This window comes from Amphibalanus amphitrite, unplaced genomic scaffold (assembly GCF_019059575.1).
Source record: "Amphibalanus amphitrite isolate SeventyFive unplaced genomic scaffold, NRLGWU_Aamphi_draft 000626F_arrow, whole genome shotgun sequence".
NCBI classification, from domain to species: Eukaryota; Metazoa; Arthropoda; class Thecostraca; order Balanomorpha; family Balanidae; genus Amphibalanus; species Amphibalanus amphitrite.
In genome coordinates this window covers 137,104-154,807 of record NW_024882120.1, presented here as the reverse complement: position 1 = coordinate 154,807, position 17,704 = coordinate 137,104, and the positions used below count along the sequence as shown (strand labels likewise).

General features: G+C 52.1%; 1 protein-coding gene across 1 annotated transcript; it reads left to right on the top strand.

Annotated features, from left to right (window-relative positions):
• The first annotated feature begins 14,759 nt into the window (after positions 1-14,759).
• Positions 14,760-17,271, top strand: LOC122363540. The gene is made up of 2 exons (XM_043332954.1): positions 14,760-15,381; positions 17,054-17,271. The coding sequence occupies exons 1-2, from the start codon at positions 14,760-14,762 to the stop codon at positions 17,269-17,271; spliced, it is 840 nt and encodes a 279-aa protein (XP_043188889.1).
• The last annotated feature ends 433 nt before the right edge of the window (positions 17,272-17,704 follow it).

Here is a 17,704-nt window from a genome sequence, read left to right as displayed (position 1 = left end):
AGAATCCTCAGATTCTCTTCTTTTGTTTGACAGCCAATTTTGCCGGTTTGATGCAGCCTGCCGTCCTCTAGAAGGCTTACTTTGAGATCACTACACATGTGGCGGTTTTTGCCTTTGACCTTGACCTCTGACCTTGAAAATTGACCTGAGGTCAAAAAATTTAGGTGCATTAGAATCGTCTCGTAAGGACCTTTCGTTTGGTATCGCTTTTGTTTCCGTAGCTCCCTTATTTACGGAGTTAGACAGGGGGGGGGGCGAAAAACGCCCCCCCCCCGGGCTGCGGTGGTTGGGATTACCCCCCGGGCCCGGCCGGGTTAAATACATAACTTGTTTCATAGCTAGCCACTGGTGGCTGAAGAGGGCAAGGGATTTTTTATTCTTAAAGGAAAAGTGCCACCTTTGTGAAATATGAAGATATCGTTGCTTTTCATTTTGACATTATTATTTTTCATGTTCTTTTTAAATCTGGTGCCAGAAGTGCATAATTCGCAAAAAAGTATCTCAAACTATTCAACATATTGGTACTATGCTTGTACTCTACCGCACCTTCTGTATGATGTCATAGCGATGACATCACACTCAAGCCAATCAGCCTTCAGAAGACAGACTCGTCGGCTTTTGTCAAATAAGCTGATTGGTTAAAGCTGAGCTGATTGGAGCTGATTGGTTAAAAACCAAAGCCTCGCCGCGGGTGGCTGTATTACAGGATAAGAACGCATTCTTGGGATAAGGACGCATTCCTGGCATATTTTCTTTTAACCCGCGCCCTGCTGGGGGGGGTGTTTGAACACCCCCCCCTCTTGTGGTTTTTCGCGAATATCTCAAAAACGGCGGCGCGGAGCGCCGCCGTTTTTGGTACACCTTATCATACATCAATTCTACACATGTTGCGAAAATTTCAGACCAAGGTCATTCAAGGTCAGGTCACCAGGTCACTTGAAGTGACCTCACCTCATAAAAAGTTTCAATGTCTGTCATAGCTACACCGAGTGACCGATCGCTTTGAAACTTTCAGCGATTGCTAAGAGCAACAGCATGTACAAAATGTACATCTCAGAATTTTGATATCGATGACCTAAGGTCAGGTCAATTTTGCGACCTCCCCATTATAAGTCAATGGGAGAAAATTGAAATGCGCCTCTTTTGGACGAACGACATTATAAACACTCCCAAACACTGAATTACAAGTGGTTTAGACACACTAAACATGAAAATGGTGTCCGTGACCCCTGTTAATGCCCTGAGGTCATCTTAGGTCACGAATGGTATCTAACAGTTTTTCGCAAATAACTTTTGATAGAGGCATGCTAGAGCGATGAAAACGCCTTAGATGTGTTCAGCTGGACGATACGGATCGACTGATATGCAACATGACCTTTTCCGGTCAGGTCATGACCTTGACCTGAGGTCAAATTTTCAAGTTGACCTTTCAAGGTCAAGTTATAGTTCATTCGATGCGTCTTGACGAGAGAAACACGATGCTGGTAAAAGTAAGCTCGTACAAGGCTTGGGTCAAAAGTTATTGCAGAAAAACTGTTTCAGAAAAAAATCGGCTATTTTTGCAGTTTTTGCCCCCTGCAGGCAAAACCGTTGACGTTAGGTCAAATCTGAGGGAATTACTCAGAAAGGGCGTTAATAGGGCCATCGAATGCGCTTTTCCGCGGCGCTGTAGCTCTATTGGTTCCCGAGTTATGCGTTGGCTTCTTGGAAATTGTCGACATTCGACCTGGAAATCAGCGAAATTTTGCCTTCAATGACCTCTGGTGACCTGACCTTTGACATGAGCAAAAAATTGACCGAAGTGATTTCCTCATTATTTTTGACGCTCTTTCGAACGCCGCCTTCCGCGTATCGCTACGTGGCCCAGGAGCCGAGTTAGAAGGGGGGGGGGGGGTGTTCAAACACCCCCCCCCCCCAGCAGGGCGTGGAAATCCAGGACCCCCAGCCGGGCGCGGGTTAAAATTGCCGATACCTACGAATGGAGGCGGAAATCGGCCGTAAGGAGGGACACTCTCGGGGTTTTCGGACACGGGCTACAAGACGGCTATCTCAGTTTCAAACCCCATGTTAAAGGTGACCCTTTTCCTTTAACATTCCGCCTACCTATGGCAATGCACCAGACTGGAAAACATCCATACACTAGCTGGACGCCCGTGAGACCCTCATGCGCCGAAACTCGACACAAGCAATTTTGAGCTGAAATTTCTGCATCACTTACCATGAAAGTTGGGTGCCTATTTGTGCCGAAATAATCCACTTTTACATAAAGCGCATGTGCACTGTGCACATCATTCTACCGACCACTCATCTATCACCACTCCGCCAATTTCTATTTGAATTAAAACCATTTTCCCCTGCATTGACACTGCTTTAAGCGCAAAATGAAATATGTAGGGTTGCTATGTTTATCATTTCTTACCTTCACTCATCCTCTTTACACTAAAAAAAAAACTTCTACAAAAAATTCCTAGCTTCAACACAAGAATTAAAAACATATTTAACAACGTCAAAAACAAACAAAAATTACATTCACATTGTTTGCCGCAGCGCGCAAGTCATGTCTCCCGACCGAGATCACGCAAAAAACGATGAAAAGTTCAAATAATTGAACTTTTTATAGGTACGAGATTTCCGAGTTTGCGTGACATCGTCATGCGTTTTACCGAGATTTCCTTAAAATCGGTACGGAATTTGCAAGTTGTCGTGTTTTGCGTGACATCGTTCCCAGTGGTTCCCAGTGTAGCTTGCCCAATGTTGAGCAATGATGCGAACTTTTTTTCGGGAACGATTTCACGCAAAAACCGATGTCTCGGATAAAACGCACGGAAAAAACGCGTAGTGGAGCCCGGCCTTAATTGTAATTTTGGTTCAGCGAAAAATGTAAAAAAGATTAGATATTCAGAATCACTTCAAATACAAAAAGTCTTGTTTCTAACTGCAAATAAAACTTAAAACTAAAAGTATTATTTTAACTCATACCATTAACCCATAAACTGGTGACCCCGACGTGATTTTTACATTGCTACATTGCCTAATACTATTCCTAGTTGATAGGGAATAGATATTCTACAACAGCAACAATGGAAGGAGAACCGGAACAGGTTGCAGGTTCCGTGATGCTGTCTAACGTAAAGCCGCCGGCGTTCATGGACACAGCCGTCGAAGGTTGGTTCGCCATAATGAATGCACAATTTCACCTGGCTCGCATCACAAGCACTCAGTCCAAGTTCTACCATGTTCTGGCGGCCCTTCCTCCTGATACGGTCAGCCGCCTCGACCCAGACGTACTCTCCAAAACGTCATTCGATGACCTGAAACAAGTCGTGATCGGTCTGTATGCTCAATCGAAGCCGGAGCTATTCGAGCGTCTTATAAGCAAGACACAGATGACCGGACGTCCATCAGCATTCCTGCATGAGCTCCGAGACACGGCGTGCAAAGTCGGGGTTGGTGAAGACCTCGTGCGCCACAAGATGATAAAGAGCCTGCCGCCCTCCGTTGGTGCCGTGCTGGCAGCCCAGCGTGACCTGACTCTGACACAGCTAGGTCAACTAGCTGATGAGCTGGTGCCGCTGATGCAGTCTTCGTGCATGGTGGCACAACCTCACAGTAGCCGGCAGTCACGAGCACGGTCACCGTCACCATCTGAGCGCTATGAGTTGGACCGCGGCGCATACTATTCAGACGGACGCACGCGCCCATCAAGACAGCACAGTACCGGACATCGATACAGCTCGCGACAGCGCAGTCCCTATCCGGATCGGGACCATCGAGAGGGTGTGTCGGCAGGACTTCAGCCGTTCCGTGAAGGACAGCGCCCCAAGGTCTGCCGAGCGCACATTTACTTTGGCGTGGAAGCGCGCACATGCAAGCCGTGTTGTCAGTGGCCTGATAAAGCACACACCAAGATGCAGCCCCGTTCTCGCTCCTCCTCACCGAGGCCGTCCCAGTCAGGAAACTAGAGGGGCAGATCCCAGTTCATGCTGCTCATGGACTGCCACTCATGCAAGTAGCAGCAACACTTGGCCAAAAATCAGTTGATTTTGTCATTGACACCGGAGCAGGTGTTTCCCTCCTACCCAAAACCGTCCCGGTTGGCTCTATCCTGCAGCCTTCAGCAGTGCGAATATCAACCGCAAACGGTGAGTCTCTTCATGTTGTGGGAGAAGTCACATGTGATGTCACAATCCCTCAACTGCGCCGCACCTTCACATGGACCTTCGTGGTGGCTGACGTCACCACACCACTGCTGGGTTAGGACTTCTTGAGTCAGCACTCACTCCTGATCGACTGCGGTACCCGGACTTTGATTGACTTTGATTTGAGATCTACTGATTTGTCATCACAGTGCCGAGTCAGTAACCAATCGAAGGCCAACCTGGTGGTGAAAGACCTGTCTACAGTTTCAGCTCCGATCAAGAACATCCTGGAAAGACACCGCTCAGTGCTAGAGCCATGCCAGCCAGGTGACCTGGAGGGGGCAATGAAACAGCTGCCAGGATGTCACACCATTGACACAGGCAGTGCACCACCGACATTTGCGTCACCGAGACAACTGCCACCAAACAAGCTCAAAGCCGCCAAACAGTGTTTTGACACACTGCTGAAAACTGGGGTGGTGCGGCCTTCAAAGTCTCCATGGGCCTCTCCTCTGCGCATGGTGGAGAAGAAGACACCCGGTGAATGGCGCGTCACAGGGGACTACCGAGCTCTGAACTCGATCACGAAGAGGGATTGCTACCCTCTACCTCACATTCAAAGCTTGACGACACAGCTCGCCGGAAAAACGCGCTTCAGCAAGATCGATCTGCTCCGAGCATATCACCAAATACCAGTGAGCCCAGCGGACAGCGAGAAGACTGCAGTGACCACGCCCTTCGGCCTGTATGAGTACGTATTCATGCCAATGGGCCTCTGCAACTCCCCAGCCACATTCCAGAGGATCATGGACACCATCTTCCGCGACGTGGACTGCGTGTTCATCTATCTCGATGACATTCTTGTGTCATCTGCGACCCAAGAACAGCACCATGCGGACCTGGAGAGAGTGTTCCGCATCTTGCACGAGCACAACCTTCGCATCTCACTAGACAAGTGCGAGTTTGACCAGCCAGAAGTCACCTACCTGGGACAGCTGGTGACATCAACTGGAATTCGTCCTCCAAAGAGCAAGGTGGAGAGCATCTCAGAAATGTGCGCGCCGAAGAAGTCTGATGATCTACGCAGATTCCTGGGCATGGTCGGCTTCCACAGGCCAAGGCCTTCAACGGCATCAAGACAGCACTGGAGGCCGCCTGCACTCTCCACCACACTCAGCCAAACAGCGACACCTTCCAGCTTGTCACAGACTGCTCCCAAGTCGCTGCTGGTGCAGCCCTTCATCAGATGGTCGACGGCAGTGCAGTACCGGTGAGCTTTTTCTCAAAGAAGCTGTCTGCACCGCAGCGCAAGTACTCAGCCTACGACCGAGAGCTGCTGGCTGCCTATCTCGCCACGCTGCACTTCCGAGATCTGCTCGAAGGGCGGAACGTCACGCTCTTTACAGACCACAAGCCCCTGGTCACAGCCTTCCACAGTCCTCATGTGGCGAAGTCAGATCGACAGCAAAGACACTGGTGCGTCATCACCGAGTACGTCGCAGACGTCAAATACATCAGGGGCGCTGACAACATCGTCGCAGACTGCCTTTCGCGCCCTGTGAACGCCGTTCAGGTTGACGCCTGTGACCTCCCAGCCATCGCCGAGGAACAGAAGAAGGACGAAGAAATCGCAGCATACCAGGATCGCCTCAAAACTGTGCCGCTGCAGAATGACTCCTCAGTGCTTTGTGACGTGTCTACGCCACAGCCGAGGCCGTTTGTTCCGCTGTCATGTCGACGAAGTGTGTTCGAGAGGTATCACCATCTTTCACATCCTGGTCTGAAAGGATCACTTCGGCTCATCAAGGCAAGATACTTCTGGCCAGACATGGATCGACAGATCAAGACGTGGGTGAATGAATGTGTGGCTTGTCAAGAAGCCAAAGTCCATCGCCACACAAAGACCGCAACTATAGAGTTTCACCTGCCATCATCACGTTTTGAAACGGTGCACATCGACATAGTTGGACCGCTACCACCTTCATCTCAGCATGGCCAACCGTTCCCGTCGACACATCGGTATCTACTCACCTGCATCGACCGCGCTACCCGATGGGTAGAGGTCGCGCCCATTATCGACATAACTGCCACATCAGTAGCGAACGCGCTCCTCGAGACTTGGATTGCACGGTTCGGCGTCCCTCTCTACGTGGTAACTGACCGTGGAGCCCAGTTTGAAGCCGAGCTCTTCCAACTTCTGGCTGAAATGATAGGATTTCATCGCCTCCGGACATGCGCCTACAGACCGCAAAGTAATGGAATGATTGAGAGATTTCATCGCACACTTAAGACAGCACTGAAGGCGCGGAAGGAAGACTGGCTGAAGTCACTCCCAATAATTCTCTTGGGTCTGCGTGCAATGCCAAACGAGTCTGGTGCCTCACCGTTCACAGCAGTGACAGGTGGCATGCTGCTCTGTCCAAAACTGTGCTTAGGAGAACAGTCTTCAACACGTTCTTCATTCAAGATGATCCAGGAGCTGGCCCAGCACATGACGGAACTGGATTTCACCACGGCCTCCCTCGGAACCGATCACGGTGCTGTCCAGGAGCACATTCCCAAGGACTTAATGACATGCACGCATGTGTGGGTCCGAGTGGACAGGATCCAACGTCCACTCCAAGCTCCATACCAGGGACCGCTACGTGTAGCTCACAGAGGAGCAAAGACTTTTCGCATAGAACTACCGTCTGGGGCGATAGACACTGTATCAGTGGACCGACTGAAGCCCGCCTACTTCCCGCGACATGACGACACCCGGCGGCTGGTGGACAGGGAGCAGGAGCAGCCACAGCCGAGCAGCGCCGCTGAGCCCGGCCCAGCAGAATCGGTCCCTCCAGAGGTCGTGCCGGAAGCAGAGTCACCACGTACCAGAAGTGGAAGAAGGGTTCGTTTCAGAGTGGATCCAGCGACTATATTTAGCTGAGGTGGAACCCAGAAAAACGATGCTGAAGTTGTGATTTTTTTTCAGATTGTGTTATCTGTGACGTGTTACGTTGATTGGCACAATGTCAGCACACTACGTAACTCCGTTCTAGGTGGGGAAGTACCTGTGGTGACCCACATCCCTGAGCGGAGGTGCACACAATACTTGAGTTTGTGCTGTATGTGTAATTGTAATTTTGGTTCAGCGAAAAATGTAAAAAAGATTAGATATTCAGAATCACTTCAAATACAAAAAGTCTTGTTTCTAACTGCAAATAAAACTTAAAACTAAAAGTATTATTTTAACTCATACCATTAACCCATAGGTTAACGAGTTAACGACCAGTTAACATTTTAACGGGAAACGGCGGGGTCTATCGATTTGGCTGAAAATCGGTATACAGGGCCTCCTCGATGCGCTGATTCCGAAAATGTACCTCTTTGGGGTGGTATTTTGCACCGTTAATGAGTTATCGGCCATTTAACATTTTAACGGGAAACGGCGGGGTCTTTCGATTTGGCTTAAAATCAATATACACGGCCTCCTCGATGCCCTGATTCCGAAAATGTACCTCTTTAGGGTGGTATTTTGCACCGTTAACGAGTTAACGGCCAGTTAATATTTTAACGGGAAACGGCGGGGTCTATGTTAATTGGTCGTTAACTCGTTAACGGTGAAAAATACCACCCCAAAGAGGTACATTTTCGGAATCAGCGCATCGAGAAGGCCCTGAACACCGATTTTCAGCCAAATCGAAAGATCCCGCTTTTTCCCGTTAAAATGTTAACTGGCCGTTAACTCGTTAACGGTGCAAAATACCACCCCAAAGAGGTACATTTTCGGAATCAACGCATCGAGGAGGCCCTGTATACCGATTTTCAGCCAAATCGAAAAACCCCGCTGTTTCTCGTTAAAATGTTAATTGGTCGTTAACTCGTTAACGGTGCAAAATACCACCCCAAAGAGGTACATTTTCGGAATCAGCGCATCAAGGAGGCCCTGTATAAAGATTTTTAGCCAAATCGAAAGACCCCGCCGTTCCCGTTAAAATGTTAATCGGTCGTTAACTCGTTAACGGTGCAAAATACCACCCAAAAGAGGTACATTTTCGGAATCAGCGCATCCAGGAGGCCCTGTATACCGATTTTCAGCCAAATCGAAAGACCCCGCCGTTTCTCGTTAAAATGTTAATTGGTCGTTAACTCGTTAACGGTGCAAAATACCACCCCAAAGAGGTACATTTTCGGAATCAGCGCATCGAGGAGACCCTGTACACCGATCTTAAGCCAAATCGAAAGGCCCCGAAAATTTGCTGCTGAAATCGATATATGCTGCTGAAATGTTAACGGATCATTAACTCGTTAACGATGCAAAATACCACCTTAAAGAGGCACATTTTCGAAATCAGCGCATCGAGAAGGCCCTGTATGCTGATTTTCAGCCAAATCGAAAGACCCCGCCGTTTCACGTTAAAATGTTAATTGGTCGTTAACTCGTTAACGGTGCAAAATACCACCCCAAAGAGGTACATTTTCGGAATCAGCGCATCGAGAAGGCCCTGGACACCGATTTTCAGCCAAATCGAAAGACCTTGCTGTTTCCCGTTAAAAGGTTAACTGGCCGTTAACTCGTTAACGGTGCAAAATACCACCCCAAAGAGGTACATTTTCGGAATCAGCGCATCGAGGAGGCCCGGTATACCAATTTTCAGCCAAATCGAAAGACCCCGCTGTTTCCCGTTAAAAGGTTAACTGGCCGTTAACTCGTTCACGGTGCAAAATACCACCCCAAAGAGGTACATTTTCGGAATCAGCGCATCGAGGAGGCCCGGTATACCGATTTTCAGCCAAATCGAAAGACCCCGCTGTTTTCCGTTAAAATGTTAATTGGCCGTTAACTCGTTAACGGTGCAAAGTACCACCCCAAAGAGGTACATTTTCGGAATCAGCGCATCGAGGAGGCCCTGTATACCGATTTTCAGCCAAATCGAAAGACCCCGCCGTTTCCCGTTAAAATGTTAAATGGCCGTTAACTCGTTAACGGTGCAAAATACCACCCCAAAGAGGTACATTTTCGGAATCAGCGCATCGAGGAGGCCCTGTATACCGATTTTCAGCCAAATCGAAAGACCCCGAAATATGCTGCTGTGAGGCTGATATTCGTTGCTGCTGAATTGATAGACGTAATCTGACATTGATTTTTTCTCAAATAAGGCAAGTTGAGAAACGCTCTTTCCATATCCGTCTGGGCGTAAAGATAGTCTACTTTTCGAATGCTTCTTGAAATAAGTCCATGGCCGGTGGCGATCGTCGCTGCCCGCTGGGCGCATGGGCATAGGAGCCTTACGAAAAGTGTGTGTTTGTGGGGGGGGGGGGGAGGGGGGGTGTTGCGACTAGCCGACAATTTATCCGTGTTTTTATTTAGTGGTCCGTCATCTCAAGCCGGAGGTATTTCATCTGGAAAGCCGCGAGAAAATATGTGTTCAGCGATATTTAGTTGCAGTGAGAACGAGCGAATGTAAATCATGTAAAGGAAGAACGGCACTGATTTACCTGTTTGCATATACGTGAAAATGCCATAGAATGAGTTAAGTGGTAAATGTGGCTTAATTTTGCTCGGAACAGTTTAAAACCTATTCAATCATGTAAACTAAAGCTGCAATGATCATGTAGTCGCTGTTGAACCGGCTCTGATGCTTTGGTGTTGAATGGAGTTAATAGAAACCGTCATTTTAACCCACATTCTTTCCCGAAAGTCGGAACAGTTTTAAACTCCGTGCACTGTGCATTGTGCAATCAATTGGAAGACAGATACAAGACATGGACGAGACGAAAACGTTGAAATCCGTGCGTGGTAGAAGGCTGTGCAAGCTAACAAGAGTAAGGAGACGTGCATTGATTCTCATAGATAGTAAAGGCAGCCGAACTCAACTCGCCGAGACGCTCAAAGAACTTGATGTGGCTTTGGAAGAAATCGAAGAAGCAAACGGCAAGTATGTGGCCAGCCTCAAGGAGGAAGGCGAATTGCAGGCTGCCGAACTCTATATGAAGGATGTAAGAGAGCAGCATGAGGCTGCTGTGGTCCGCATTCAGGAGCACCTGGCAGGTAGGAAGGACGAAGCGCCTTCAGTGACTGCAGAGAGTCGCGTCTCATCTAAGGCTACTGACCCCGGCAGGGCGCGAATAACAGCACAGGTGAGGCAGCTGGAGCTCCAACAGCTTCGGCGACGACTGGAGCTGGAGAAGCAAGAACAGGATATGAGGAGAAGACGCCAGCTTCAGGAGGCTGAAGATGCGGAAGCATCTGCACGGCTGGAAGAGCGGCTGTTGAAGGACGCAGAGGGAGGTCTCAGCTGGGAGCGGAGGGACGACTTTGTCGGGGAGCCAGCTGTTCTGTGCCCAGTGGATTATGAGTGCCGCCCCGTGGAAGCAGAGTCAGTGTCTCAGTGTCCAGCTAATCAAGCTAGTTCAAGACCAGCCGATCCAGTGACAAGCAGCGACTCGCCTAACTCAGCTGTGCCTCGCCATCCTACGCCTGATGACAAGAGACGATGTTCTACTCCGGGTGTAGCAGAGACAGTGCCGCAGCGTCCAACTAGTCCTCCCAGACCAGCCCATTCAGTGGTAAGCAGTGATCCACCCGACCCGGTCGTGCTTTGCCGTCCCATGCCTGAGGATGCGAGACGGTACTCTACCCCGGGTGCAGCTGCTCCGGTGCAAGTTGCCCCTGTCTACCAGCCTGAGCATCTTTTCCATCGCAGCCTCCCCAGACTCACTCTGCCCACATTCGCCGGCGACACGAGCGAGTGGGTGAACTGGTTTGCTTTGTTCCGCACTTTGGTCCATGACCAGCCAGCTCTGACCCCCACGGAGAAAATGGCTCATTTGCAGGCCGCTGTCACTGGCTTGGCCCAGAGGACCATCGGAGGGATGCTGTATAGAGGGGAGCTGTATGAGGAGGCAGTTAGAGTACTAAAGGACAGATTCGGCCGAGATGATGACATCATCCACTCCAACCTCGACAGCATCTTCTCCTGTCCGGCACCTTCTCATCTCGATCCTGCCAGCCTGGAACAGTTTGAAGCCACAGTCCACTGCGCTGTAGTAGTGTTCCAGAGTCTGGGGCATGACGGTGACCTGTACAGTTATGAGAATTTGAGACGTGTGGTAGAGAAGCTACCGACTGAACTGAAGAGAGAGTGGGGTGAACATGTCTTAAACCTCGAACCAGAGAAGCCCAGCCTGCTCCATCTAGACTCTTGGCTGTGCAGACAGGTCAGGATCGCGCTGAACTTCGCGGCTGTTTCTCAACAGCATGGAGGGCGGTCAGCCGAAAGGAAGCGTGAAGCAAAGACGCAGGGAGCCAGTGGAGAACATGCTCTTCAGCGGACGGCTCTGGCGACTGAAGCACAGAACAGAGCCGGCAAGACTTGCATCTGCTGTGAAGCTGCCCATGACGTTACTGTATGCCCCGCATTCCTCAGCAAGTCAGTGGATGAGAGAGCTGCCTTTGTTGCTAGCTCAGGTGCCTGCTTCTTCTGTTTAAAAACAGGTCACGCCGTCAGAAAGTGCCGCTTTGCAAGGCGATGTGGCATCGAGGGTTGTGAAATGAGGCACCATCTGGTGTTGCACGGCAGCAGGAGGGTCGGTCTCGGTACAGAGGCCAGCCGGTCGGTGCCGAGCTCAGAGCCTGATGGCCAACGGGTGGTTGCTGCGTCGTCACTGCCTGTGGAACAGGTCACTACTCTTCTCCAGGTTGTGGAGGTCACCGTCGTCGGCCAGAACGGCAAGACCAGGAAGGTATGTGCGCTGCTAGACCCAGGATCACAAACTTCTCTCGTTGCAGAAGATGTCGTGGAAGAACTCGGACTCCAGGGGGAGCGCCAAACTTTGCGACTGAGAAATGTTGAAGGGAATGGCTCCCAGCAGCGCACGAGACGTCTGCAGTTAAATCTGCTGACTGAGGGAGAGGAAGTCTACTCTGTTTCAGTGCCAGAAGCCTTCTCAGTAAAGGAGATCAATCTTACTGTGCCGCATTATCCTGCAAAACAGTGGCGGCATGTGCATGATCTGAAGCTGCCAGACTGCCGTGGGCGCAAGGTGGAACTCCTACTCGGAGCTAACGTGATTGAGGCGGTCCTACAGCTAGAAGTGAGAACCGGCAGCCCCGGTGACCCTGTCGCGATCAGAACTGTGTTCGGTTGGACACTGACAGGCTCTGTAGCTGGACTCGTTCCCGGACAGATGCGTGATGTTATGCTGATTCATCACTCATCTGAGGAGTCCCAGTTGTGCGCAGCGATAAGCGACTGGTGGACGACTGAGTCGTTTGGGAGCATGTTTGAAGGCCAGGCGTCTTATTCTCAGAAGGACACTCGAGCCCAGACTATGCTCGATAGCACCACGAAGCTGCAAGATGGTCGCTACGAAGTAGGACTCCTCTGGAAACAAGAAGACACGAAGATGCCTGACAATCGCAAGATGGCAGAGAGGCGACTGGAGTCGCTGGAGAGGAGCCTGTCGCGGGATCCTACGAGAGCAGCAGCGTACGAAGAAGCTCTGATGGGCTATGTCGCAAAGAATCACGCTCGCAAGGTCTCCTCGGAAGAACTGTTGAAGAACAGAGACAAGAGATGGCTGCTACCGCACCATGCGGTGGTCAGCGCAAACAAGACCAAAGTGCGAGTTGTGTTCGACGCAGCGGCCCAGTTCTCTGGCGTATCTCTCAACGATGTCTTGTTAACCGGCCCAGACCTCCTCCGGAACTTGGTTGGTGTCCTGTTGCGCTTCAGGGAGGAACGAGTAGCTCTAGTCGCAGACATAGAACAGATGTTCCACCAAGTTCGAGTGGTTGAAGAGGACCAGCCGGCTCTGAGTTTCCTCTGGCGAAACCTGGACCAAAGCAAGCCTCCTGATGTCTACCAGATGACGGTCGTGATTTTTGGAGCAAAATGTAGCCCGACCTTGGCAAATCACGCTCTTCTGAGAACAGCTGCTGATCACGAAACGGATTTGCCTGAGTCAAAGGCTGCTGCTGACGCCGTGAGAAACAATTTTTATATGGATGATCTGCTGACATCGGTGAAAGACGTCTCGACAGCAAAGACTCTGCAGTCGGAGGTGACTAAGCTGGTCGCTAAGGGTGGATTCCGATTAGCGAAGTGGTGCAGCAACAGTGAAGAGGTGCTGCGAGAGATTCCAAGTGAAGATCGAGGTGCTGCAAGTCTTGACATCGGCTCTCTCGGCCAGAGCACCCAGCGTGCTCTTGGTTGTGTCTGGAATCCAGCAAGTGATGTCATGGCAGTCCAAGTGTCTGCTGCAGATGTTCCGGCGACAAAACGAGGGGTGCTGCGTAAGTTGTCGATGGTCTTCGACCCGCTGGGCATCGTGACTCCCTTTGTCTTTAGAGCGAAGCTTCTTGTCCAGCACCTATGGAAGCTGCAACTGGACTGGGACCAGGAACTGAGTGGAGAAGAGTTGAACGCTTGGCAGGCATGGTTGATGGAAATTCCTCACCTCGAAGATATCCAGATATCCCGATGTTACAAAGCCGGCTTTGCGCAGGATAGTCAAGTGATGCGCCGGGAACTCCACATCTTCTGCGATGCGTCTGAGCGAGCCTTTGGAGCCGTGGCATACCTCAGAATGTCGTGTACTGATGGCAAGCACATCACCTCCTTCCTCATGTCCCGGACTCGGCTGGCGCCCTTGAAGCAACTAACTATAGTTCGGCTCGAGCTACAAGCGGCCGTGCTGGGGGTGCGGCTCGCCAACTTCATCACACGGGAGCTGGCTACTGGTGTTGATGAAACTCTACTATGGACAGACAGTACCGTCGTACTTCGGTTTCTGAAAAATGAAAGCCGACGTTTTCATACTTTCGTCGCCAACCGGATCTCAGAGATTCATGAGTCCTCTGAAACAAGTCAGTGGCGGCATGTGCCGGGTGAGATAAATCCCGCAGACGTGTGCTCTCGTGGCCTGTCTGGCTCACAGCTCAAAACGTGCACCCTGTGGTGGTCGGGACCAGCATTCCTGACTGAAGATCGCAAGAGATGGCCTTCTGAGGAAGAAGTCGCGGCCACCTTGACCGCAGCAGATGAGGAGGTGAAGGCTCCACGTGAAGTCTTCTTTGCGGCGCACCACAGCGATGGACCATTGCTAGACCCAGCTCGACACTCATCGTGGGTGAAGTACAAGCGTACCGTGGCATGGGTTCTTCGCTTCACCAAGAACGCCAAACAAAGTAAGGGAAGCGGCATGCGGGTCAGTGGGCCTTTAACTGCCGAAGAACTCAAATCCGCCGAGATGTTTGTTCTGAAAGAAGCTCAGAAGTCCGCATATCCCGCCGAACTGCAAGCTGCTGCTAGCAAATCTAGACTGCCGACAGAAAGCATCTTACATCAGCTCTCCCCGTACGTAGACGAACAAGGCCTGCTGAGAGCCCGAGGGCGGCTTCGTAACGCGCCGGTGCCAGAAACCTGTCGCCATCCAGTCCTGCTTGGTAAGGACGAAGACATCATCCGACTAATTGTGACTGATGTACACCAGCGCGTCATGCACTCTGGTCTGGAACACACACTCAGTGAGTTGAGACTCCAATACTGGATACCGAAGGCGAGATCAACTGTGCGGAAGATGCTACACCGATGCGCATTCTGCAGAAACAGAAGAGCGCAGCCTCAGACGCCAATGATGGCAGACCTGCCGGCGAGTCGATTCGACATGACGAAGCCGTTTGCATGCGTCGGACTCGACTTCTGTGGGCCGCTGACGGTTCGCAAGTTTCGCAAGACTGAGAAACGATACATCCTGCTGATCACGTGCCTCGCGACTCGGGCCTTGCATCTGGAACTCGTCAGCTCCATGGACACAGACGGCTTTCTCATGGCGTTTAGGCGCTTCGTCGCCCGCCGCGGACGGCCACGTGTCGTCTGGTCTGATAACGGATCCAACCTAGTGGCAGGAGAGAAGGAGCTCAAGGTCTGTTTGGATGAATGGAACCAGGAGAAGATCGTCGATGAACTCAGCCAAAGACAGATTGACTGGCGGTTCAACCCACCTAACGCAAGCCACAAGGGAGGAGTGTGGGAGCGACTAGTATCCTCGGTCAAGCGTGCTCTGCGGGTCGTGCTCGGAAACCAGTGCGTCTCAGAAGAAGTGTTGTGTACTGTACTGACGGAGATTGAGTTTGTACTCAATAGCCGTCCGCTGACCTATGTCAGCACGGACATTGGTGACCCGGAGCCCCTCACTCCGAACCACTTCGTCTTGGGCTACCCGGAGGCCGCCTTCCCGCCTGGCATCTTCGCTGAAAGTGATGTCCTCGGCCGTGGAAAGTGGCGGCAGTCCCAAGCACTCGCCGATCAGCTATGGCGAAGGTGGCAGAAAGAATACCTACCACTGCTGATTCAACGGAAGAAGTGGGTGCGTGAAACCCGAGATCTACAAGTTGGTGATGTCGTCCTCATGGTGGATCAAGAGTCGCCCAGAGGTTACTGGCCGCTGGCGAGGATCACAGAAGTAACCACAAGCGATGATGGTCGAGTGCGCTCAGTGTCGCTGCAGACGGCAAGAGGATCCGTCTACCGTCGTCCGGCAAACAAAGTTTGCTTCTTGGAAAGTTGTGAGAGATCCCAGTGAAGCGGGAGTGGAGCTGAGCTGAAAGCTTGAGCGCTCGGGCAGTAAGTTGGAGGATGTGCATGCTGCAAATCAATGGACTAAAGGGCAGTGTTCGTGTCATGTCATATAGGCCAGTAGTCGCACGTATTATTGGTGTTCTACCCAGTAGAACACTGGGGGGAGTGTTGCGACTAGCCGACAATTTATCCGTGTTTTTATTTAGTGGTCCGTCATCTCAAGCCGGAGGTATTTCATCTGGAAAGCCGCGAGAAAATATGTGTTCAGCGATATTTAGTTGCAGTGAGAACGAGCGAATGTAAATCATGTAAAGGAAGAACGGCACTGATTTACCTGTTTGCATATACGTGAAAATGCCATAGAATGAGTTAAGTGGTAAATGTGGCTTAATTTTGCTCGGAACAGTTTAAAACCTATTCAATCATGTAAACTAAAGCTGCAATGATCATGTAGTCGCTGTTGAACCGGCTCTGATGCTTTGGTGTTGAATGGAGTTAATAGAAACCGTCATTTTAACCCACATTCTTTCCCGAAAGTCGGAACAGGGGGGGGGCTGTGAAACTTCAACGCCACTTTACGGGAGCCCCACTGCCCCAGGCCAATACCCCTATGAATAAATTCTTTGTAGTTTTGTGCGCATCTCACCTTGCTGAACCATTTCCTGCTCTTAGTTTTGTATTTAAATCGAAAATAAATATTTCACAAAAATGGCTGAAAGGGGGGGGGGTGTTCTGTCGTGGTTCTGTCCTCGCCTCGCGTTACTCAGCTGTGCGACACCTGGCCCGAGAGCGGTTCGGAATGGCACACTTCTGTATTAGTCCGACACACCCGGCACGGGACTCCCCCGTGCCGGCTCCCCGTCCAGACACATGCCCACGCGGCCAGGGCTCAGCGGCGACTGCCTACACTTCCGGCCGCCGCGCCGGCCCACGCATGCGCATCTCCGGCCGCCGCACCGGCCTAGCCACGGGCGGTCCCAGCCGCGGTCGGAGGGGGGACGGCTCAGGATACCACACCTCACCCCCCTTTACATAAACACAAATGACGCGCACGAGAAGAACCAATAAAAACGTACACTGCTCACACAGAAAACAACTTCTTCCCGCCGCACAAACTCAATCGAGCGAGACCACTGCGCGCCGAACAGTGCCCATCAGCATAAAAAAACCACACACCGCCACAGAGACACTTCCGACTGCGAGCACCACCTCTGCGCGTCGAGCGGCGCGGAATGCCCGGCTGCGCGCGGCGCCGTGGGCTGCCAGCCCGACCGGTCGGTCCGGCCTCCGCCTCCGACGCTAGTCTGTTGAAGTCTGGCCCACCAGCACTGGCTCCTCCGCCGCCCGCAGGCTCTCCGGTTCCGGCTCTTCCGCCTCCCGCCAGCTCGCCTCTGCCGTCCGCCGTCGGCCCGATGGCTCCTGCTCCTCCGTCGTCCGTCAGCTTCCGGCTCGCCTCCACTGCCGTCGGCCCGCTCGGACCGTCCGACTCCTCCGTCGTCTGCCGGCCCGTCTCCTCTGTCTCCGCCGCCGTCTGCCGACTCGACAGCTCCGTCTCCTCTGTCGTCTGACGGCTCGCCGCTGTCAACATCCGCCGACTCGGCTGCTCCGGCCCCTCAGTCTTCCGCCGGCTCGTCTCTTCTGCCGTCTGCCGACTCGACAGCGTCGGGTCTTCCGTCCGCCGGCTCCCCGGATCCACCTCCCGTCCGCCGGCTCCATCGGTCCGCCTCCGTCCGCCGGCTCCCCGGATCTGACTCGGCCCGCCGGCTCCTCAGCCCTGCCTCGGCCCGCCGGCTCCCCGGATCCGCTGCCATCCGCCGGCTCCCCGGATCCGTCGCCGCCCGCCGGCTCCCCGGATTCACCTCCGTCTGCCGGCTCCGCAGCTTCGCCTCATCACGGCCTTCGCCGGCCAGAGCGGTGCTGCCTGGCGCCGCCGACAGGAGCTGGTCGCAGTAGCGCGACCACAGACTGCCTCTGCCGACATCCACCTCGTACGAGACGGGT